The sequence below is a fragment of the Periophthalmus magnuspinnatus genome, chromosome 8 (assembly GCF_009829125.3).
Source record: "Periophthalmus magnuspinnatus isolate fPerMag1 chromosome 8, fPerMag1.2.pri, whole genome shotgun sequence".
NCBI classification, from domain to species: domain Eukaryota; kingdom Metazoa; phylum Chordata; class Actinopteri; order Gobiiformes; family Gobiidae; genus Periophthalmus; species Periophthalmus magnuspinnatus.
This window is the reverse complement of record NC_047133.1, coordinates 21,704,360-21,728,508: the sequence shown is the minus strand read 5'-3', so window position 1 is coordinate 21,728,508 and position 24,149 is coordinate 21,704,360. Positions and strand designations below refer to the sequence as shown.

The 24,149-nt window shown below is 37.4% G+C and overlaps 2 protein-coding genes across 2 annotated transcripts in view; both read right to left on the bottom strand.

The window, feature by feature from the left end:
- tmem184a (transmembrane protein 184a) overlaps positions 1-19,936 on the bottom strand; it is a 36,512-nt gene extending 16,576 nt beyond the window's left edge. Inside the window, exons 1-5 of the mRNA XM_033970627.2 lie at positions 19,477-19,936; positions 19,050-19,277; positions 13,257-13,422; positions 9,491-9,581; positions 6,035-6,110 (exon numbers count right to left, since the gene is read on the bottom strand). Of these exons, the coding sequence (XP_033826518.1) occupies positions 6,035-6,110; positions 9,491-9,581; positions 13,257-13,422; positions 19,050-19,277 (561 nt within the window). The 5' untranslated portion in view covers positions 19,477-19,936. The remainder of the gene's footprint in view (positions 1-6,034; positions 6,111-9,490; positions 9,582-13,256; positions 13,423-19,049; positions 19,278-19,476) is intronic.
- A 1,235-nt stretch (positions 19,937-21,171) lies between these two features.
- On the bottom strand, positions 21,172-22,743 carry psmg3 (proteasome (prosome, macropain) assembly chaperone 3). The gene is made up of 3 exons (XM_033971086.2): positions 22,645-22,743; positions 22,119-22,347; positions 21,172-21,368 (listed from the first exon to the last, which is right to left on the bottom strand). The coding sequence occupies exons 2-3, from the start codon at positions 22,335-22,337 to the stop codon at positions 21,216-21,218; spliced, it is 372 nt and encodes a 123-aa protein (XP_033826977.1). The 5' UTR covers positions 22,338-22,347; positions 22,645-22,743; the 3' UTR covers positions 21,172-21,215.
- Between the last annotated feature and the right edge of the window lie 1,406 nt (positions 22,744-24,149).

Here is a 24,149-nt window from a genome sequence, read left to right as displayed (position 1 = left end):
AGATCTGCTCCAGTGTCAAATCCTCAGGCAAATGGCTCAGTTTGCCCGAGGAAAGCCGGAGGGCCGAAACATTACGCATATCAAAAAAAAAGTTGGTGTATTCCCTCATTCGTCCAGGAGCGGTCCATCATGGGAGAAAAGGTTGCAAAGAGAGTCATCTGGACAATGGTTTTCAGCTGCCATCTGACAGTCGTTTTCAACCTGAAAATCTGAACATTTCCAGTAATTTGCAATCTGCCATTTTCAATCTGGAAACGACTGGGCAGTGTGCACACAGACTGAGGCAGTTTAGAAAATACTTATTTTAAAAATCAAAGAATTTTTCCAGATACATGAAAAACTCACAGTTGACAGGCTGCGGACCCAGGGTTTATCTTAAAGCTGTTTTTTTGGTTTTTTTTTAATAAAAAGTAGATTAGTAGATTTTGTGTTTCCCTTTCAAACACAATATTGTAAAAGCAGCACACTGTGAAAATCTAATGGCTGCACATGGTCTGCAGCTAATAATAAAGTATGTTTATTTCTCGTCAACCTGGCAGTTTGAAAGCTGACTGGCTGCACTTGGGCGGTCCACCCCAGTTTCACTTCACAGGCTGAAAAAGCTGTTTCAAAGCCGTACCTGTGCCTGAAAATGAAAGCATGTGGATATTAACTTTGTGCTTAAGAGTTTTGACGAGTTGAACAGATTAAATAGCCATCTCCTCCTTCTGCTGCATGAAATTCAAGTACCCCACCTTTAATTACCCCGCGGCAGATTTTCCACATGCGTCCAGATCAATCTGGATCAGACAAAGTTTCATCATTTTATTACAGATTCGCTTTGAAACCTTCAGTGGTGACACACTGTGAATGTTTTATGCAGACCTGACACTCACTCAACTCTCAAAGCCAATAATCTGTTGAGAGATTGAGTGACGCGCTCAGTATTCAAAACACAATTCACAGTTTAAAGTTCTTCAATGGAAATTGTTTTGCGCGGTGAGATAGCATGCATATCAATTATTCTCTGACTTGTTTTTTTATGTCTGAAACAACACCATCTCTAGCATAAATCTACAAACAGATTAGCTGAGTGATTAGTGCTGGGAAGTAACTGTAGTATTAATAATCTAAATACATTTATGGCTGAAAATAAAGTATATCTTATTTATTTCAGAGGATTAAAAGCCACAGTCTGGTACTTCAGTATATTCATTCTTACTCTATTAATGATAACAGGGCAGGATGAGGGCGATGATGAAACATGTTATGCTTGGTATTCTTATTTGCATATCTCCAAAAACAACAATTTTGATACGCACCTTTAGTTCATTTAAAATGTTCTAAAAACCTCCCATGAACAGAAAATTAGCATTTCTTATTATAACACTTGAAATGCATTTAGTTTGTCCAATGTAATTGCTATAAAATAAACTCATCCCACAGCTATGAACAATCTAAGCTGACTTTAAAAGTAATATTTAAAGCGGACCTATTTAGCAAAAATGACTTTTTAGAGCTTTGAACCATGTTATAGTTGTGTCCTCTCATCATTTATTCACTCAAAGTTGTATTTGGAGAGACTGTGCATTTTTTAGCGATCTTTAATCACTTATTTTCAAGACGCCGTATTGCTGATTAGTCCCTGTTTTCACCGCCACCAGCATGCACCCACTGATCTGTATTTATTTCGTTCTCCAATGTTACTTTCTTAATCGGTAATACGCGCAGGATTCGACAGTGTTACATAGTTATTTTGGTACACGAAGAAAAATCCACTGCTCTCTAGTGTGTTCTGCAGCTATCCATCAGACTCTCTGTTGTGATGACATTTACAGTGACGTCAGCTCCCATGGGGAACTGCAGCTTTCCAATGTGGACCTCTGCGGACTTGCTTCTTTTATTAAGTCGTTTTAGATAAATGGTGTGATTTGAAATGAGCAAATTATAACATAATGATCCATGGGTGTCATAGATTACAGTTATGTAGCACACACAAGCACAATAAGTCTTCTTTAAAGCACTGGTAACAGTAAAATGCTTTGACATAGCAGTTGGAGTACCAGTCGACATCGTAATATTCAATGCAATAGTAATGGAAAATCCAGCTATCTCAAGGGTTTGTGGTTGGATTCTCGCCAGTGTTTCTTTCTGTTGTGGCTTAACCCAATCGTTCATTACAAAAAAGGTTATGACATTATATAACCCATGCTAATGAAATAAAAAGCAGTCCAAGTTACATTCACTCTCTCCCTAGTTGCCCTCTCAAGAACAGCTCACCTTGAGGCCGGCCCACACGACCAGACTTTTAATGCTTAACAAATGTGTCCCGGAGTGCTCTGTGATACTCTGATAAAACAGCCAAATATCTAAACCAGTTTATAAGACTGTAAGGGCTTATCCGCTAACCTTATCTCTATGTACCACAGTAACTCAAGGCTGAAGCTCATATCATCGATCCACTTAACCTCATCGAATCACACAGAGCTTGTTACAATGTTAACATGCTGCACTACCAAGGCCTTTGGATACTGCGCTCTGCCTCTTCACTGCTTTAGTGAGCGAGGTTGGTATGATTACACTTTCAGATATACAGATGCACTTCATAATAATGCATAGATGTTTGTGAAAGTGCAGCTAATGGTGAAAAAGTGTTAAAATGCTTACTGGGGAGGTACGAAAATTTCAATGTTCCTGCAAACTCAAGTTGGATTGATATTTTTGTAGTGAATCAGAATTGCCAACTATGTTACAAGCAGTGGTGGATGAAGTACTCGATTTTGTTACTTAAGTAAAAAGTACAGATACAGAGGTAAAAAGTTACTCAAGTGAAAGTAAAGTCTGTTAATTTGTTTGAGTGTTTAAATGTAATGATACTGATTAAAACAATTATACAGATGTTGGTCAACAGTTGAAAAACAAATCAATTTGTTAGTCTTCGTCATGAATTTTGTGCAATTATTTTTGTTTGCCCAAAGCTGGAACTTAAACTCAAAAACTTTAGTGAGGATGTTACCACGAACATGGTCAAAATAACCCTTGTAGTGAAGTAGAAAGTACAGATACCTGCTCTCAAATGGAGTGAAGTAAAAAGTATCCACTGTAAAATTTACTCAAGTAGAATTTTTAGGTTTCTGTGCTTTACTTAGCTTCACTATTTGCACTCTGTTACCTTCCACCACTGAGTATTTTACTACCAATTGCACCTTTTTAACTACTTTTTTCTGTATTCAGAGGCTGCAGACACAATTTATATGTAGTTATAATCTGTCCATAGGCTATTTATGTTAAAACCAAATTAAACCAACCCCAATGTACTTCCAAGAGCTCAATGGAATGATTAGGCAATAACTTATTTCATGACTTGTTACCAGTGCTGTGAAATTAATTGATTTTTAATTGACTCTAGATTGAAATCACTAGAAGCATGGCGCTTTTTAATGGAGAGGTCTGCAGCCTACTGACACATCTGTCTGTAAAAGTGCTTCAGAGCTCAGTTCAGACTTTGGAAGAATAAACTGACTTTTATTCAACTTGATTATGTTCGTGAAAGTTGTATTGAAAGCCAACTACCGTAAATTTCGGATTATAAGCCGCTACTTTTTTTCCACGCTTTGAACCCTGCGGCTTGTACAGCAGTGCGGCTTATTTATGGATTTTTTACTGGATAACGGCCCCTGGGTTTTATTTTCACGGACAAGCCTTCTACACGTGGCAGATAAATATGGCAAAAACAACTTAAGTGCATTAAAAAAATACAACTCACCAAACCGCTGCATCAGAGGGAGCCCTGCACTGATTATGTGATTATGTCTACTCTGCTCCGCAGTTTCTTTAAAAAACTCTAAAGGCGTATCGTTTAATCCCAGGTGCTTATTCTCCATGTGCCAAAGCAGTTTTGAAGGTTTCATTGCCTTATTTGCTTTTCCCGTATGTTACGTAGAGCGGACTGTGCGCGTGAGTCACCTGCAGCGACAAACCCAGGTTTTAAGTAGGCATTGTCTGTTAAATTTATCTTTCTTTTTCTTGGAGGTGTAGTCTCCTCTTCTGGCTCCTCAGTTGTCCTTTTCCCCTTTGTTAAAAGCTCTCCAAAGACTTTTGTTTTGGCTCATTTTCACTCGCTTGTGGCTCTACTTTTGGGTGACGTGTCTGATGTGTTATACGTGATACGTCACCGCGGAGACAAGAGCAGATAATAAACTTGCTACTATATCAAATAGATTTCTGTGGCGATTTCCAGCAGGATTTTCATGATACATCTATGGACGAGCTTATTAGTGTGTCATTAGGGACGGGCCAAAGTTGCTCCTGACCCCTGTGCGCACAACGTCTGAAAATCAGGGCTCTTTACGCAGGACTGTGTCAGTGTCTGTGTCTGTGAGACGTGAGACGTGAGCGGTGTTTGTTTTGAACATTGTTCCGCGAGTGTGACGCTTATTTTGAGCAACGAAAAATAAGAAAATATAATTTTATTTTAAGATCATAATAATCTTCCAATTTAAACTACAACAAAAAAGAGCTAACACAAATAAAATACACTTCAGCCACGCAGAGCCGCAGTATAAGGCTGAAAGAGGCGCATACGGCTCCGGAGCCGCGGGTTGCAGACTCCTGAAATAGAGCCACTGCACGTAAGCTCGACATCAATGAATCCAACTTGGTCAATGTAAAAGACGACAAAAGTTTTCAGAGGAAATAAAAGCAGATTTTCCGTTTTGGTGCAGTTTTATTTTCTAAACCTGCAGATGTGTTCATCCCGTGTTGTTGTCGTGTTGGTTCCAATTTTCAGGCACAGTTTTAAAAAAAGCGTGTCGGTGCACCGTCTTTCTGTGTAAATATCTCATGTTACAATATGAAAACCTGCGGCTTTTATTCAGGTGCGGCTTATATATGTACAAAATTGATTTTCTCTTCAAATTTAGCTGGTGCGGCTTTTAATCAGGTGCGCTCTGTAGTCCGAAATTTACGGTACTTGTTTTTAATAGGAAAAAGAAAAGTGTGAGTTATCAAAACAAGTGAAAAATATTAATTATGTTGCTATACTGCTAACAGATGTAAACTAAGTACGTAAATAAGTAAGTGTTCCTTCCTGCTTTTTATTTATTGCAGCTCATGATTTTGTTTTACCAATATTGTACATTTTAGCGGTTTAAATCTGCTCTTTGGTTATTGCATCAGTGGCATAAGTTAGTTTCAATATTACCGTTTATCGTCTATGTACTTCAGCAATATATCGCACTTCAAAATGTGTTGTTATGACAGATCTATGTCTTCTTGTCACTCATTACAGTTCACCTCATGACTGTTTTAAAACAATGCCTTTGTAGAGCTATTTTTACAACTTTATTTTGAATTCCGTGTGCCGCCAACTCCTGTTCCCCTTCCAAAAGTGGGCTGCTGAGAATTCCCAGCACGAGCGGTGTTTATCAGGGCCCGCTCATGAAAAAGCTCATTCCCTCCACGCTGCATTTTGTTTTGAAGACATAACTCCCCGTTTCCATGTGCATCAGTTAGGCCGTCTGCTGCTGGAGCCCCCCCAGACAATAAACACGAACACTGCGGCGACAGCTCCTATCATCACTCGCATTTGTTATCAAGACCCTTTCACCTGGCCCATTTTTCCAACTGTTTTTCCAACTGCTCTATTGAAAAACACATAGCCAGTTACAGCATATGTCATTCACTGGATAGATCTGCACTGAATAGAATATTACAAGCAATCCTTTTAACAATGACGCATTAGATAAAACTCTCTGAAAGGTGCTTTACGTGCCTTGCCCAAGAACATGACAAATAGTAGGGCTTTAAGTAATTTTGCCGGGTAGTCCTCTTCAATATAACACTTTCATCAAAAATACATGAGTGAGTGATAAATGGTTTCTATCCGTGTAGCAATTTTCCACCTCCATTGGGCACATCCAAACTTTTAATCTAGGCCTGCTACTTCAGCTGAGAGTAGTATTTGATCTGATGTAGCCCAAGTTGTATAACATCATTAATTCGTAACAGATAATGTGTACGGGGCTGACCGCTTTACAATAGTCTTGAGACTCACCTGTTTGCAGAATCGTAAAAAGCCAATGGAATAACTCATTCCACTAAGACAGCATGTACCATACATCCAACTGGACCTGCGGACGCACAATATCAGACATTAGACTGATGGCTGTAGATAGATTTAGACTTTACTGTCATTCAAAGTAGGGATGCACCGAATATTGGCGTCGATATTGAAAGTTGTGATAGGTCTTATATTGGTTCCAAAGTATCGGTTCTGTCGATATCCTATTTTGGCCTATACATTTGTGTAATAAGACGATTTACTGAACAATGCTGGCCCAAAACACCTCGTAATATTTTCACAAAGCTGTTCTGTAGTTACTTTAAATGATAACAGTTACAAAACACTTTTAGACAATTTTTTACCATTCACCATTCATGTTTTAAGGAAATAAGTTGTATTTTCAGTCTCTCAGGTATCGGCTTATACTTAAAGCCAAAGTATCCACATTGATGTTGGAACAGAATGAGCTGGATCGGTGCATCCCTCCCAATTCAAGGTACACATTTAAAAAGCAAACACTAAGAACAAAATTTTGCTGCTTCTTGACCCAGCAAAGTTTTAAAAAATACAACAGTTTAAAAAGTGAATCTGCTACTGCGTTTTTGCACATTAACAAGCTGGTTAGTAGCAGTCGCAACAGGGCGCCACCATGTTGGGGATTATTGAAAAGGATTTTCCTCTTCAATAATCCCTCAACATGGCCAGTGAATGAACAGTGAATCAATGAAACACAATGAAACTGTATACATAGATCACAGCTTGACCTTAAAAGCATTGTGAACTAAAAATGTACCGAGTTGAGTTCAGTGCAGCTCTCTCTCTTATTCAACAAAACCCCTGGAAAAACAGTGGCTTTCAGATCAAGGAAACGACTTCCCTCTTTATTGATCAAAATGTAGACTGTTATTAGTGTTTGCAGCATGATATGAAGAAGTATACTCAATACAAATCTGACAACAAAACCATTATCGATCAAGTCGTTAAAGCATTAGGTCGAGCTGGCAGTCAAATCCTCTGTGGGATACTCCAACACAAAAAGATATTTTAGCTTCAAATTACACTAGGATTTAGAGCAACTGTTTGGCGTGGCTGTCACTTAACCTGAGCCTTCTCCAAAACACACAAGTCAATGCAAGGAGGAGGATCACTAACCTCAAGGAACAGAACAACAATTCTAGTTATCAACAAACAGACTTAGCTGTTCTGGTTAATGTTTAAATTGATTGTGCTGTTAAAGGTCTGATCTTTAAGCCATGTTATAATGTTCTTATCTCATCAAAAACATACCCATAGTTGTGTTTTGTTTCATTCACACATGTCTGAGTCATCCTTTGTTATTAGTCTATTTACATCTCCAAAGCTCAAAATGCTCTGTTCCACCTTGTGATGTCATGTAGTGACAGTTTAACAGCTATTTTTTTCCTTTTGTTCAGTAGATTCCAGGACAAAATTATCCAAATGATTCTAGTGAAGGTGTACAAAAAACACAGTGGAGCACTTCCTGTATTACCATGTGACATCACAAGGTGGAGTGTTGTCTGTTTGAGAGAAGAACTCAAACAGTGGCAGCATTTTTTGTTAAACATGTGGATGAAACAAAACACAACTCCAGGTCTGTTTGTGATGAGGAAACAACATTTAACATAACATAAATCAGAAAATAGCCTAATATGGACCCATTAAACAGTTATTAAAACAGCAGCAAAATTTGATCTTATTAATGTAATTATTGTAGCTGTTAAAGGGAGTGAATACGACTGACTAAAAGCACAACCACACCTCAACGTCTCACTCCTCTCCCGACACCCACAGCTCAACACAACCACACCTCGAATTATGCACAAGCCCTATTTATTCAGGCCTATCCCGACAACACCACCTGTCTCCACTCTGTCTTTCACTCCCTCCCGCCCCACGTCTCCCGTCTTAAGCCTCAACACATCATCATCTACAGGGACGGGGGAGGGGGTGACTCTGACCACCTGAGACAGTAATCCTTGATTACTATATCGACTTATCATTCTGTACATGAAAAATGGAACCTCTGTACTTTTTCTTTGTATTACTGGGAAATATTTGGTTATTTTGTGGCTATATAAGATTTAAAAGGTTGAATTAATAACTTCTATGTCTCATTAAAGATACAAACTAAGCACTAAGCGTTTCATTCTCCTATTTATTTATTTATTTTTAATATTGTAGACTTAGAATCATTTTTGTAGTTTAAATCTGCTCTTGAGTTATGAGTCAGTGCCATAAATTAGTTTCAGTATTATCGTTTATTGTCTATATTTACTTCAGCAATATATCGCGCTTCGAAATGTGTTATCGTGACGGGCCTTCCCATCCGGAGTCTCTCCCCAGCCGCCACATCCGTATCATCCATCAGTAGATATCTTTATTGTGGCGTCGACCTTGCTAGTGAACTTGGCTTACAAATATAATCCAAATAGCTAAATAACATTAAGAGGGAACATTTCTACCTTGTGTTTTACTTGATTTATTGATAGATCAGATGTTAAAAAAGATACCAAGCGCACAAACAGCCATGTTCATCTGCACATTCCCAAACGTAACTATGCATTAAAAGCCCTTAAACCTTCATTATAAGTCCTAAGAATTCAGACGCAGGAGACGACTCGGCTGGTAACACCTGGAGAGCTGAAGATAGGGCACTGAACCTTTTATATCACAACTTCACATAGACTTCCGGAGCCGAACGCCCCCCACGCACACGCCTACGCACCCCTACCTCCACCCCATTAACCAACAAGTGCAATACAAAATGCTTTACATACCACTGCCACTGCCCTTAATAGACTTACACCTTAATGTCTTTTAATTACAATTCACTTTGGGAGCGCATTATGTAGAGAATACTTACAAAGCCTTGTGCTTGTTTTGTCTGTTTTAAAACTGAATACATTTACATAAACTTCCACACCAATAGGCCTAGATAAAAACAGTGGCATATGGAAATTAATTTGAAAAAGCGGGATTTGCATGTCAGAGTTGACGGGCCAGCCACTTGCACCAATTTTTTTTGTGTTTTAGTTTTTTTAGTTGGATAAGTCAAGACTCAGAACAAGCGGTGGATATTGCCAACACGCTAAATTATTCTGAATAACTAAAGTACCTAAGGAGCAGGCAGACATACAATACTTAAAGCTAGCATACAGGCCCAAACTGGCACTTTAAATAAGCTAGTTCTGTACTCTCAATGACATTTTCTAGATGAAGCTCTCTCATACTTTTGCCTTATAGTTGAGTGAGTAAAAGCCGCCCTCCTAAAACCAGATTGCACTTGTAGCACGGTACTTAATGGTCAAAGTGAAAATACTGATCAGACAAAATGCATTTAACAGAGAAAGAAAATTGCCATAAAAGCCGTGCATTTGGAGTAATGGTGTGAACCTGACCGCGTAGGATTAAAATGTGAGCACTTACTGTATGGGCTTCCCTCGTATCTCCGACATGATCGCACTCTCTCCTCCCAGATACTCAAAGGACAGGCTCAGGAAATTGTAAATGACAAAAGCTGTAAGATAAAAAAGACAATCACCCACATATACACCTCTGTGCTGTTAACATACTGTGGTGAATATAACGTATTCGTATATAACTCCTCAAATCATATGAAAAGTGCCTTTTACTTTTCAGTCCACTTCAAAAATGTAGTGAAGTAGAAAGTACAGATACCTGCTCTCAAATGTAGTGAAGTAAAAGTAAAAAGTAAAACTGTAAAATTGACACAAGTAAAGTACAAATACCTAAAAATTCTACTTCCTGTGCTTCCTTATCTTCCATCACTGGTTTTAATAATATAACTCTTCCTCTTATGGATCCCGTGTTATGGATTTTGGCCAATTAAAAGATGGAATATTTAGTTTTTTTTGTACAAATGGTCCTTATGGCTCAGCATTGTGAGAGTGATTCTTGAATTAAAACTTTAATGCTTCACTTAATGTCTCTCCCCACTCCCTACCCCCATTTCACACTGCGTACTGGAGTGTCTGAACTGTACAGACCAAAGATTCATGGACAAAATGACAGTTTGATTATTTTTCTAGAAACTTTGTCCACTATAAGAAGAACAAATCACTTTAGCACATTTTAGTCCCATATATAATGAGTAACTTAGATGCTCGGATCCACGGTTTCCCTTAGAAAAAAAACATGAGTCACTTTAAATTGAACTTACTTAAGACTTTTTAATCACTATTATTATTACTCAATTTAATAGATACTGATATAAATGCTCCAAGATAAAACTTCTTTTACATGCACACATATAGCAGTGTCCATTAGCCCAAGATGATCCCAACTCCCGGATTATCCCCCTTCTCCTTCAAAGCATATCTTCGTTTAAAAAAGGTCAAATTATTCCTTCAGAGAAAACTCCAACTGATAAAAACAATTAGTTCTACATTTGGAGATAATTACCAATTTAGTCTTTACATTAGGCTACTTCTGAGGGCTCTGTGACTTGGAAATCCCTGGCTCATCCTTTGTTGCTATTTAAGGAGGGATTAGAAGGAGCTAACGCAGAGGCTGACCGGTCGAGAGCAGGTTCATTATGTTTGAGCACACTGGAGCGTCTCTCACCGCATCAATCAACAGCAAAATGACTCAAAGCAACGGGGACCATAATCTTCTGAATAATGGATTTTTTCAACTTTTTTTTTTCCCAAATTCAAATTACAACTAATCATCTTGGCATAAGTTTCACCTTTGTCACTGGTGAATAACTATGTCTTTAAAGGTCTTATATTACATAAAACTGACTCTTGTGAGCTTTAAGCCATGTTATAATGTTGTTACCTCCTCAAAAACAGACCTAGAGTTGTGTTTTGTTTCATTCACACATGAGTAACCCTTTATTATTAGTCTGTCTACATTTCCAAAGCTCAAAATGCTCTGTTCCACCTTGTGATGTCATGTAATGGTAGTTTTTTCAAGTTAACAGCTACATTTGACCTTTGGTTCAGTATGAAATTGGCAACTCAATAAATCTGTGTGAATATCTGAATAAATCAAAACACAACTGCAGGTATGTTTGTGATGAGGAAACAACATTCTACCAGAGGACAGAAAATAGTGTAATATTGGCCTTTAGGCATTTAGTATGATGCATTGCTACATAAAATATCACGAGCAACTATATTACTGAGGGCAGTTTAAGCTGGATGATAAAACCTTTGAACCACATTGTAAAGTTAAATATTATCTGTAATAATAACATAGCTCAATAAAAAACACAAATGGATGTGGAGTAGTATCAAGAGTCATTGACAAATCATATTCTCCCTTCTGTACTCCAAGTTAAAAAGCACCCCCACAAATAAAATACACAGACGATAAAAAGTCACAAAAATATGATTAAAGGTTAAAGGTCCTGTGAGCTTTAAGCCGTGTTATAAAGCTGTTACCTCCTCAAAAACATACCCAGAGTTGTGTTTTGTTTCATTCACACATGTTTGAGTAATGCTGCATTATTAGTCTGTCTACATCTCCAGAGATCAGAATACTCTGTTCCACCTTGTGCTGTCATGAAGCGGTAGTTTTCAAGTTAACAGCTCCTTTTTACCTTTTGCTCAATAGATATCTGCAGTGCCAGGGCTGGGATTATCCAAATGATTCTAGTGAAGGTGTATGGAATTTATAAACACAGTGGAGCACTTCCTGTATTATCACATGACATCACAAAGTGGAACAGAGTGTTTTCTGTTTGAAAGAAGAACTCAGCCTAAATATGTAGGGTTTGTGTTAAATATGTGTGAATGAAACAAAACACAACTCCAGGTCTGTTTATGATGAGGAAATAAGATTATAACATAGAACAGGAAATACGGGCTCTTTAAGTCAATATAGACCTACAAATATTAAGAAAAATACACATACATAATATAATACGACTACAAACTAAAATGTCTTTAGGGCAAAAACATATGAGTACAAAACTTAACAGGTACAGAATGTTCATCTCTTGATCCATAGATTATATAAAGAAAACTGTTCTTGGCATATACTAAAAAAACCCAATGTTCATTAAAGCACAATTAGCTACATTTTAAACACCTTGAAAAGAATCTGCATAATCATAATCAGTAAAGGCGTTCATAATTACATACTTAGAAATGTAACACTGCAAAACATTGAGGTCTCTGAACAATAGAGAACAAAGAAAGTTTAAAAAAAACAAAACGTTTGCCCAGGGTTTTCACCTACATGTGGGTTCTCATCTGTATAAAGTCTACCACAGGAAATGCTACACCACTGTGTGCAACTAAAGCAGGAGGTTTCAGTAAGGATGCCCCTAGGGCCAAAAAGGAGCAGGTGAGATTAGTGCTAAAATAATCCAAGGTAGACATGATGTCTAGTTAGATTGGTAAATTCAATACATGTTACAATAATAATAATAATCAATATAATAATAAACGTAAGATATATGTAATAAACTAAAGACGTTAATTTGTGCATAAAGAACACAGCATCAGCTTCAGAATATGATAGTATTCAACAGGTCCTTATTGTTTTATTGAGATGGGATAAAGTGACTAATGACTAATATGGGAATTACACAACAGTGTAATACTGTATAGGCCCATGTAATTAATACATCATGTAGAAAGAACACTTTTCTTTTGTCTTGGATACTGCCAGTTTTGTCGTGTAACAAAATTCTCATATACAACTGCCCAAGGTAGAAAATGTTCAAAACATGAAGAACTATTCTTAATCTGTTGGAATTGTAAACAGCCTGTTCGATTGTGGGGGTAAAGTTCATTAAATAATGACATCATCAGAGTCAAATAACTTATGGGCTCAATGTCTATACATGCCCAAGGCTTATTGATTTGCATACAGCTGTAAATGTTTTCTGATTTAATTATAGTTTTGACTGTAGTCCACTTCAGAATGTCTCTATTTCAGAATAATATGCATGTTTTTGTTGTTTTTGGCAAACAATATAGAAATCCATGTAGCTTTTATATGCAAATCTTTATAATTTTGATTAAATATTCATATCAGTTAAGCAGCTCACATTTTAGTTCAAAACTAAGCAACAGCAAACAAGTAATTTCGCTGTGGGTTTATAGAGGCGTCAAAACCGAAAACAAAGTTATCATCGAACTAGCCCAAAGCTACCCATAACACCTCGCATAACAATTATCACAATTAAGACCAAACCTTTTCCCACTTAGACACATACCTTCATAGCAGTCCCGCACAGAGTCAAAGTAGACATAGTACTGGTCGTTGCTGATGAAGAGGAGGCTGAGCCAGGAGTCGAAGGCGTAGATTGGCACAATAAGCAGGATACGGATGATGTAGCGCTGCTCGTTAGGGACAGTGTACGATCGAAGATGTGTGTAGATCTGCCATGAGGAAACAAAAACAAAAACACACAGATATAAGTTATGACACAAGAAAGCTTTTCTTTATAGATCAATATTGTCAAAACACAGTCCTAAATAGATACACCTTTGTTGATGCATTACAGCCAGCACAAAATAAGCTGTTGTTTTTCAATTGATATTCATAGAAAAGAGTGGGATGTCAAGCTACTGCGAAGTCCAATCATTATTGTATTTATAGCCAGGATTTATCTCACTCCGTCTACACTGTCAGTATATAAATGTACGGCAATAAAAGAGGCAGTGATCACCTGACTTGAACTTGTTTTAAACCCACACATACTTTTACAGGGTGTACTTTGCTGAGAAGTGGGGCCATTAACAAGACTGGCCTTTGCTTACTCTGTTTATCAGTAAACTAATGGGGGATGTTTCCATCTTTAATTCAATGTAGAGAATCACATTTTTGGCAAGTAAACACGTAATATGAGAAGCAATTAAGTACTCAAGGAAGAGAAAAATAGTAATACAATTTTTTGTATATACTGTATATATATATATGTATATAATGAAGAGCTAGGGCTGAATGATTTGGTAAAAATATCTAATTGTAACCTTTTGGACAAGCATTGCAATTAGGATCATTTGTGATTTATGTTTTAATAGTAGGATTCTGTTCAAAGTTCACGTTATAAACGTGTCCAGATGAACTGATTAAAAAAAAAACAACTAATACAAGAATTGCATATCAAAACATGTACAGATCTAAACTACAGGGTTAGCTGTTATAATGCAGAATAAGAATATTTGGTTGTTTGTGGAAGAAATTATAGAATAGAAATGACAAATTTGGGATTTGCTAATTGTCTACATTCAAAGTTTGATTTGATTGCTATTATTCCTGCACCCCTATGAAAAAACATACCACTCCTCATTCTACTACTCCCACATTGTAACCATAATTTTGTATAATATTAACATTTTGGTACAATAACAAGCTATTTTACAGTGCTGGAGACATAGACTGACAGCCAACCAACCAAAAACAAGCCACATTCGACCTCTATGGGCAATTTCCAATTCTTCTAACATATGCAAGCTTTGGCTGATGAGAAGCAAAGTTTGTCCCCGGGCCTCTGAAAACATTACCATATAATTGTTTACGAAGGTTTTTATTAAATCTCTAGTATTGCCAGGACATTTTCGGATTTCATTTTGCGTTTTCTCTTGAGAGAGCTGAGAATATTTGGGCCTGGGTTTGGACACTGAGCCTCTTTTCCAGCTTGATTAAATGGGTTGAAGGGCGATTACTGGGAGGGATGGAGATGCATTTGGACGTTCCCTCGACACGGGAAGAGGAGTAGACTGTGACAGATGTCCTCTGTTTGAGCAAATTATCATAAAATGATGAGTATCTTTACACTTCAAAATAACACAAACTAGGGAACAGTTGACATAACAACAGAGCAGATTTTTGGTTGTAACGTTTTTCATCATTGGGCATTACATTATGATTGATGGATGAGGCTAATAGGGCTGTCAAAAGTATTGATACTCAGATACTAATTGGTACAATAAAGTATCAGTGAATTACATAAATAGGACAAAATTTGACCTTTTAGAGTGGTCTTTATGTCAGAACTTGTATAAGCCAAGACCATGTGGAAATATTAAAGAAGCTATTATCATTTTGTATTGAAAACTATATTGCATTATCTAGAAAAATATTAAACCTTTTCCTTATAATCAAAATGAGTTTGAAATTATCCACTGGTTTCAGCTATATAGTTACAAGTGAGCTTGGATGGCATTAGTAACTGCACATCATGCCAACGAGAGTGTCCTTTTGGGATTTTTGATCACTTGGCTTTCTCTGACCAAAACCAAACATAAATAACTTTTACAAAATGTATGCTTTTGTAATGAATCACATTATTAAAAAACACAATGTTTACATATAAATCCTATATATTATGCCTTTAATTATGACGCGATTTGGGGGATAATGTGGATGGGTTAATTATAAGGCTTTAATGCATGTCAAGTCTGACAGTGGCTCAGTTGGTAGAGCGTCCAAAGGCTGGAGGTGTGAATCCTGCTCTCAACATAAAACATCTTTGGCTGAGCAGTCAGAGCCACTGACTCACAGGCTGCCAGTGCGATCCCATCTCCGGCAAATGAATGCTGTCGTTGTGTCCTTGAGCAAGATTCTTAACCCACCTCGCCCCCAGTGTCTGTGTACACTGGTGTATGAATGTGTGTGTGAATGGGTGAGTGGTTCCTTGATGTAAAGAGCTTTGAGTGCCTTGAAGGTGGAAAAGCGCGATATAAAAATGTGACCGTGACCATTTACCATAAATTTAACTATAAAAGAATGACTGATGTATGATGACATCCTAATGAGCCACTTTAAACAACTTTTAATGTTAAAAATGTGCTAGTAAAATATTGCAAAAGACAAGTTTTATGGTTTTATCGAGCCGCACTGGGACTTGCACTGGGGGAGACAAAATGAGACACACTTCAGTGATTACCAGCCTGAAAAGTATTGGCAACTGCGGCAGAGAGGATCTAAGGTCATTGTCTATCTGTGCTTAGTATTCAGAAAGTGGGTTTAAGAGTCTATACCAATTCTCAGGAGCCGACTCCAATGAAACCGTAGCAGCATTGCAACACTTACTATTTTTGCCTCCCTGTGTGGCGGCTGTCTTCTCCCGCAGGCCCCTTTCACTATTTATTTGTTCAATTAAAACGCCTTAGGTTCAACAAAACACAGGCTGTATTATAAAGCAAGCAGCCAATTTAGTGGATGTCTAAAATGGAATTGCTTTTTCAGATCTAGCACGGTGCGTATTTTCAAATATTGCAATAAAAACAGATACACCTGTGCCTAACGTTAGCTATGACCACACGCAGAGGAAAACACTGCCGCTATTGAATTGAGGAACTTAATAACAACTCGATACAAAATCAGAATAATATAGCGCTGAAACACTGTGATCACGACAATAGCTCTGAATAAAGCTGTAAATGTTATCTTAATATCAATTGATTTCCCTGCTGATAATACACTGCACCCCACTGTATTCTCAGCAAATGATAAAGCTGTAATGATAAGCCATTATCTGCACGCAGTGGGCAACTCTGCCACACTCGAGAAAACAGTCATTTACAGCAGCCCAGCAACAGTGCTAAGGATATAAGACGCCTGTGTTTTTGGTTTATTATTGTTGGAGCTTTTTGGTTCAACAGTTAACTTCCTTCTTAAAACAACTCACTATACCGTGTATATAATGGTGCCATGAAGATTAGAGTGGAGAAGCTCATTCATTCCTGTGGTTATAGTCCATATGAAATGCTATGAACACATCGTGAGGCATGTCTAAAACTATTTAACTATAAGCAATGAAAAATAATACACTATGTAACTCTTTTGATGTGTATATGGTATTGTTTGGCCTGGATTAATCCATCCTTTCATCCCTCCATTTTCTTCTGCTTATCCAGGGCTGGGTCGCGGAGGTGCACTCTTAGCAGGGACTTCCAGACTTCCCTAATCCCAGATATTTTGTCCAGCTCCTCCAGCGGAACCCCAGGGCAGCCGAGGGACATAGTCCCTCCAGTGCGTTCTAAGTCTTCCCCGCGGCCTCTTCCCGGTGGGACATGCCCTGAACACCACCTCAGGGAGGCGTCCACGAGACATCCAGAACAGATACCCACGCTACCTCAGCTGGCTCCTCTTAACGTGGGGGAGCACTGGAATAATCCACAGTGACTATTTATCTTTCCCCATGGAGACACCCTCAGGTCAAGTTACAGGTCACTTGTGTAACACCCCCAACATTTTTCTGCAATAAAAACCCCAGTAAGCAAATAAATGCAAGATGGATTTGTTTAATGGCAACTGTGGAGCATCACAGGGAGAGCAATAACATCTCCACGAATAAGAAGGTGCCACCCATTGCCCAGAAAAGTTACATAGTGCATCTTTAAAGACACAATAAACACTGGCTGTGTGTTTCCTGGTTATTGATTGGGATTTGTTTGTTTGGTTCTACAATTAACTTCTTTATAAATGGTGCAACTAAATAGCCTATTGGGGAGAAGCAAGAACATTTGTTTCTATAGTCACTCAATCTATACACACACAACTGACTGATATCTCTAAAGAGCAGTTCAAGAAGGGCATACAATTTTAATATTACATAAAATCTTGTAACAATTGTAATCAGGAGAATTAAATAAACAAGTGCTTAAATTAGCTGTGTGCCGTCCCCCACTGTGTTGTGATTTGCATATTGATTTGACAAATGTTCAGTGCTTGTTAGCCTCCATGATGCAAAACTTCACTTTCTTTCCATGTAGGAGAGCCTTTGTGACTGGGTTTTGTGAATTAAACCGCTTTCTTATTTACTGACACAGGTACTGGTACAGTGTGATCTCCACGGTAAAGACTGGACAAACACCTCAGGCAAAGGGGCAGTAAAACACTAGCTTTAGGAGAGATATGTCTGTGTAGTCATGAAGTTATGGAAACTTAGAGCGTCCTGTAACACCAACATGAAATAACCCTTTGTAAATACAAGAATTAGTTTTCATCCTCTGGCAAGGGAGGTGCAATCTGGCCACCTCAAACTGTGTCTGATTACATACACTGCTATTACAACTATTATGGGTTAAGTTATTCTGGACGGCTTTATTACAGACTAGAGCCACACGCACTGATTTTATCCTCTCTAAGTGCTGCATTTTTTACTGTTCAAAATCCCCATCAATTTTGTCACTTTGCAACATGTTCATCTCTTTAGTCAGCCAAGGTGTTTGATTCACTGTCTAGCCATGAAGGTACAAATTGCTACTTTGCAGCGGTGGAACGTAACATAGTACAACTAGTAAAGCACTATAAATACAAATTTTATCTGTACATTACTTAGGTGCGTTTTAAAGTGGATACTTTAACTTTTACTTCACTACATTTGAGAGCAGGTATTTGTACTTTTTATTCCACTACATTTTTGAACTGGACTTAAAAGTAAAAGTGTTTTTTTATTGTTTGAAACCTGCTGAAAAGTCTGAGGGGTTATTTTTAACATGTTCATAGTTTGAGCAAAGAAAAATGTATAAATAAAACCAGGTAGTTTCTGTTGTTGTTTCTGTTCAATAGTTTGTTATCAAATTACTACATTTAAAGCCTTATTGAATCTCAAAATCCGCATGGAACATTTTTTAAATTTTTACTCTTTAAGTAAGTAATTTTTAGTAGATTTCACGTTAACTTTCATTTGAGTATTTTTTACTGCTGTAGCTGTATGTTTATTTAAGTAAGAAAATGAAGTACGTCTTTCACCACTGTTAATATGTAGTACTATTACTATAGCAATGTTAAAAAATATTTAAAAGGTTGAGCTTTAAAAGTGACTAGACTATCTTCTACTGCTACTATTAAGTACTTATAATATTACAATATATGGAAAAAGTTATAATTTGTAGAAAGTTTAGCCTACAGTATTTTCTCCTCACAATCTCAGAATGTATTTGATGTCAACAACTGTTTTGTATTGTAATAAATATAACACAAGCCTGATTTCAGAGTAACACTCACGTGATTGTGTTATGTTGCAACAGATTGCAAAATAGCACAGACTCACCTGATGGCATGTAATGAGCAGGGCAGCACAGACGAACAGCCCGGAGAGCGCCTGTGCTGTCACTGTGTTCAGGAACATCTGGTCCTGCTCAATGAGTGTCCCATTTGGCGTTTGGATAATAGTCGCATTGGACTTGCCTGAGGAGGTGTCAGGGATAATTGGTGCATCCAGGTGAACAAATGAATCGTTTCCACCTGTAAGATCCACTGCTTCAATAGAACTATTCATCTATAAAGAGAGAAAAGCATAAAACATGTTGTAACTACAGGGAAACTGGAGGCAAAGGTTATGACAGGTGCATTAAAGTGTATTACAGGACACAAGGAAAAGTAGGAGGTGTACTCAGAAATAATGTCTTCACTGGATGGCCTACAAAAGATGACCAAATGACACTGCCATTAGCGTCAACAGCACACAGCTAGCTCACCTTGCTTGTAGAGAAGGGAATAGGAGGAGGAGAGGGAGGGGGGAGGAATCGGCTTTATCCAGTTAACGAGGAAGTCTTCACAAACAACCCGTGTATAAGCCAACTTTAGAGGATCAACATCCAAAAGAAAAACGCAAGCATCCAAAGCCATTTACAAACACCCCAAAGACGCCGCCATGTAAGCGCATCAGAGACACACTTCCTTGTTTGATAGTTATCTGTGTAGAGAGAGCGAAGTCCACAAAAGACGTGATAAAAAGTCACTAAAAGCACGCAAAACTAAAGTAAAAACGCGTTAAACTTCAAGAAGAATAAAAAAGATCAAATACAGCAAATTTAGGAAGGACAACACGGGGAGTAAAAAGGCAAGATTTGTCAATATCCTTCAGCGATGAGTTTGAAGAGCCGCTCGCGTAAACAGGTTAGGTACAGGTGGATTGGTCACGTGACGCACCGGGACGACGCGTGGTCTGTCGTCATCACGTCATCACGTCGTCTTCAAGCTCCGTCGAAACAAACCAACAACTCGAAACCCTTGAGTGCAGAAGAACAAAGGGTCCAACCGTAAATGTCTTTAGCCGCAACCCAAACGCGTGCTTAGATGTGTGACTGTGGGAGAAAAGACTTGTGTAATATATGTTTATGCCTGTCCACACGGTGAGGGGAGAAGGCAAAATAAATTACTTAAATAGTGATTGATTATTTCAGTAGAAGAATAGTATCTCTCCCTGGGCTCATTTGCATTTTGTATTGATTCACCAGTCAAGATTACAGCAGTGGCTACTTTCTGGCAATTAAATAAATAAATCAAATCAAATGAATAAGTTGGAATGCAAACATTATAAGAACCACCTATTACAAGTAGCATACATTTGCACAACATAAACTACATCTTTCCTACTCTTCTTTACTGTACTTTCCCTCTGCATTTGAGCCAATGTAAAAGAGGTTAAAAAAAATAATAATAATAAGTTGCACTGTATTATTTATGTTTGTAGAAGCAGATTCATGCTGCCAGCAATAAAAGGTTAATACTCATCTCTCAGTCATATAAAATCTTAAAAAGAAAGTAGGCCTTAACTACCGTAATATATTAAGTATTATTACAACACACCCTAATAAGGTGGAGTCAAAACAATGCTAGAAACAGGCTCTTAACCAGTATGACCTTTGAAGCAGCGTTTTTGTGAAGTACACTCAGGAGCCGGGGGTCTATCTCAGTCACTGAATGTTAACAGCAAGACTATAAAACATCTAAGTCAATTTTTCAATTTGATGGGGCAATTTATAGAGTTTAAATGTTCATTCCATTCATTTACACAGTCTATTGAGAGTTGAGTCCCATTTATTCTTCTCTGCAAAAAGAGCATTTCATTTATTTGAAAGCGCAACTTGCAAAGGTGACCTGTTCTGTTCAAAGCTATTTTCGGGAATATGCTTGGAGAATTAGTTATGCACATTGTTATGGGAATCGCGTATTTGTATAACATCAAAATATCACATTAACTCAAAGTCTAACAGGAATGATAAGATGGTACATTTGCATTGGCTTAAGTGATTGAATGTTATATTGATTCATGAAAAGAGTTTCGCCATTGAAATTTACTAGTATTAAAATTTACCACAATTAGTCAGATATAAGAACATTCTACTTTATTGCAGAAAAATTGTAGAGAAAAATATAAAAAAAAAACAACAATTTGCAAGTTACAAAAAGCACACGTTTGTCCTTCTTTGCTTCACCATACTTGGCAGGATTTTATCATCTCTTTAAAGTGTTGTATTGAATCTTTGGAGGAATCCTTGAGGGCCAGTCCCAATAGAATAGGTCTATTAGCAGCTTCTTGTGAGACGAATGTTGACAGGTTTTTGGCACAAACATGTGTCATCGGCTGAAAATAGAAACAGAAAACATAGAACAACTGGTCACTCTGCTTCATTTATTAATACTGAGAAAAGGAGTTTCAATTGTTCAAAGGATAAACAATGCTTTGTGTTTCTAGTGAGAGGAAGTGATCATGAAACCTTCTAGAAAGTGTAACATACATTTCATGTGCTGTATTAGGGAGTTGTCACTTCCAGCATGTAGTAGATAAATAAGAAAACTGTATCCTGACACAGTGGATCACAAGCTCAAATAATCAAAAATACTGGTCTTTAAAATACTGACAACCCAAAATAATGGTTTCATTTATCATGTATTGGAACAATAAGTCGATAAAGTAATAATCTGACTAATTTTGTCTACCTGTAATTGAATGGAATAGAAACTGTAGTATTGTCACAATACTAACATATCAAACTCGACAATAAGACTCAAGTCTTGATACTCAATACTGATTTTGATACAGCAACAACGATAAAACACTTGTTTTAGACAACAGAATGTAATTTTCAACATAAATGATATTCTTTTTTTGATTTTTTGTTAATAATAACCAAAAGTCATGTGATCTTACATTAGTTCTCCACTTGTCCAACTGTGATTTTTATTTCAGTATTGACTTGTTCAAGTAAAGAATTTAGTTTTTGCACTAGTTTTATAACAATAAGTACCTAGGTATCTAAACAAAGCAGAATGATATGACTGCTTAGTTACTTTTTGATTTGTACAATATACTACATATAGTACATTGACTTACCTCATCTTTTCCCAGTAATACTTTTGTGGTGAAAGTTTGAGTGCTGATGTCATTACACCTGGAGTCTGGTGTAACAGATACTAAAGTGCCTATTTTTCCATATTGAGTGACCACAACAAAAATGTAATTACTAAACTCTGTGCAGACAACTTGTGTGGAAATGCCATTGACTTCTTTCTGTGCCTGCTTTGATTTGATGATGGACTCTGCTGTTGACATTATGGTGCACCTATGGACACAAACATGTGCAAGAATTATTACATGAACCATTACACACTTGGCTAATGTCTATACACTGCTATATTTAATTTTAAGACATACAATCCAACAGTCTATAAGGCATTTTAATTAACATAAGCCGACAAGTTCTTATGAATCAGTTTTAGCTCCGTTTTGTTTTCACCCGAGACGCTACTGACAGATGCTAACAGTAGCATCACATTTTGCTAATATACAGCAGCGGTAAAAGCCATCTGCGTCGAATAATACATGATTAAATACATCAGTCTATATATAACTTGCTTACCTTTTCTCCGCGACTGTGCAGTGTTAAGTTTAGAGTAAATCTGCTATACAAAATAACTCTTTTGACAGCTCATTCAACTCACACCACGGAAGCAAAACATGCGCCTGGGTTTGTACTGAGCATGCGCAAGGAACTGACGCAGGCGTCAGTGCGCGCGCCTGACCAGTGTACTGATCTGCCAGTTCACAAGGTATGATTACAAATTGCATCACTATTTCGGCATAATTTAACGTGTTTTATTTTAAGATAAGTAAGTAAAAGGATAGTACTCAACTTAATAAATAATTACCTGAATTAATCTCGTCATTAGGCAGTTTTGAAATCTCTGCAAGGACAGTAATCACAGGTGGAAGAAGTGCTCAATTTGTTACTTAAAAGTATAGATACTCGAGCAAAAATACTAAAGTTAAAGTTAAAGTATAACATGGAAAAATCTACTTAAGTAAAAGCATCAAAGTACCTGTTTAAAAATGTGCTTAAAGAGTAAAAAGTTAGTATTTGGAGGTCTCATAAGGCTTCAATTGTAGTGATTTTGATAAAGATTTGTGCTGAATTTTGTTCAACTGTAACAACTGAAATCTTTTTTCAGTTGTTTCAGTTCAGAACATTTTTATACCCATTTTTATTAGTTTATTTTTATTAGCTCAAATTACGAGCTTAGCCAAAAATATCTCTTCATTACAGTACAAACCTAAATTCTTAAACATGAAATTCGCACTAGGACTAATACTATCAGTTCCCTCTCGTTGTTTTTGAAGCATGATCATTTTCCAGACTTGTTTAACTCTTTTCTCTTTTTATTATTTCAAAATCTGGGGGAAGCAGCTGTAATATTCATCTCTCAGCTCAAGTTTGTTGGAAGATTAAGAAACTTCACAAACAAACTGCTCCTAAATATGCGCCGCTTTCACAGCAAAAGACAATTCAAGGTTTGTTTGTGATGCATGATTACACTTAATCTGCTTAGTCAGTTTCCTTAAATGAGGATTATTCAGCTGCTCTGTTCATATGGGAGTACACAGTGGGCTAAGGGGTTGTGTTAATAAAGCAACTCACATGAAAACAGCCTTTAAGCACAAAAACAAAGCAATCCTCTGGCCCAGTACTTTTCAATCAATATTAGAGGCTAGCCGCAGCTCTTCCAAAGCAATGAGCTAAATAAGCAGGTTGTTTTCTAATTAACTGTCAGTGGAGCTGTAATTTTGAAGTGAATGCTTGGTCGTTTTTATTTTCGCAACATACGATCAGTATAGCCATGTAGTAACCGAGGTGGGAGTTCACTCAATGCAGTAGCCACTCCAAATATTTTGAAACAGATAAAGCTTTCGTGGTGTAGTGAATGGGCTCGCCTCTTTACAGATCTGACCTGAAACTTGCCCTGGTTGTGTCACCCGCTTGTCTCTATGGAGAAACGTTTAATGCCATACTGTGAAAGATTGCAGGCAAAAATAATGCCAATATAGCCATGGAGCGTAACAAGTGGCCGACATCCCTGTACCAAAAAA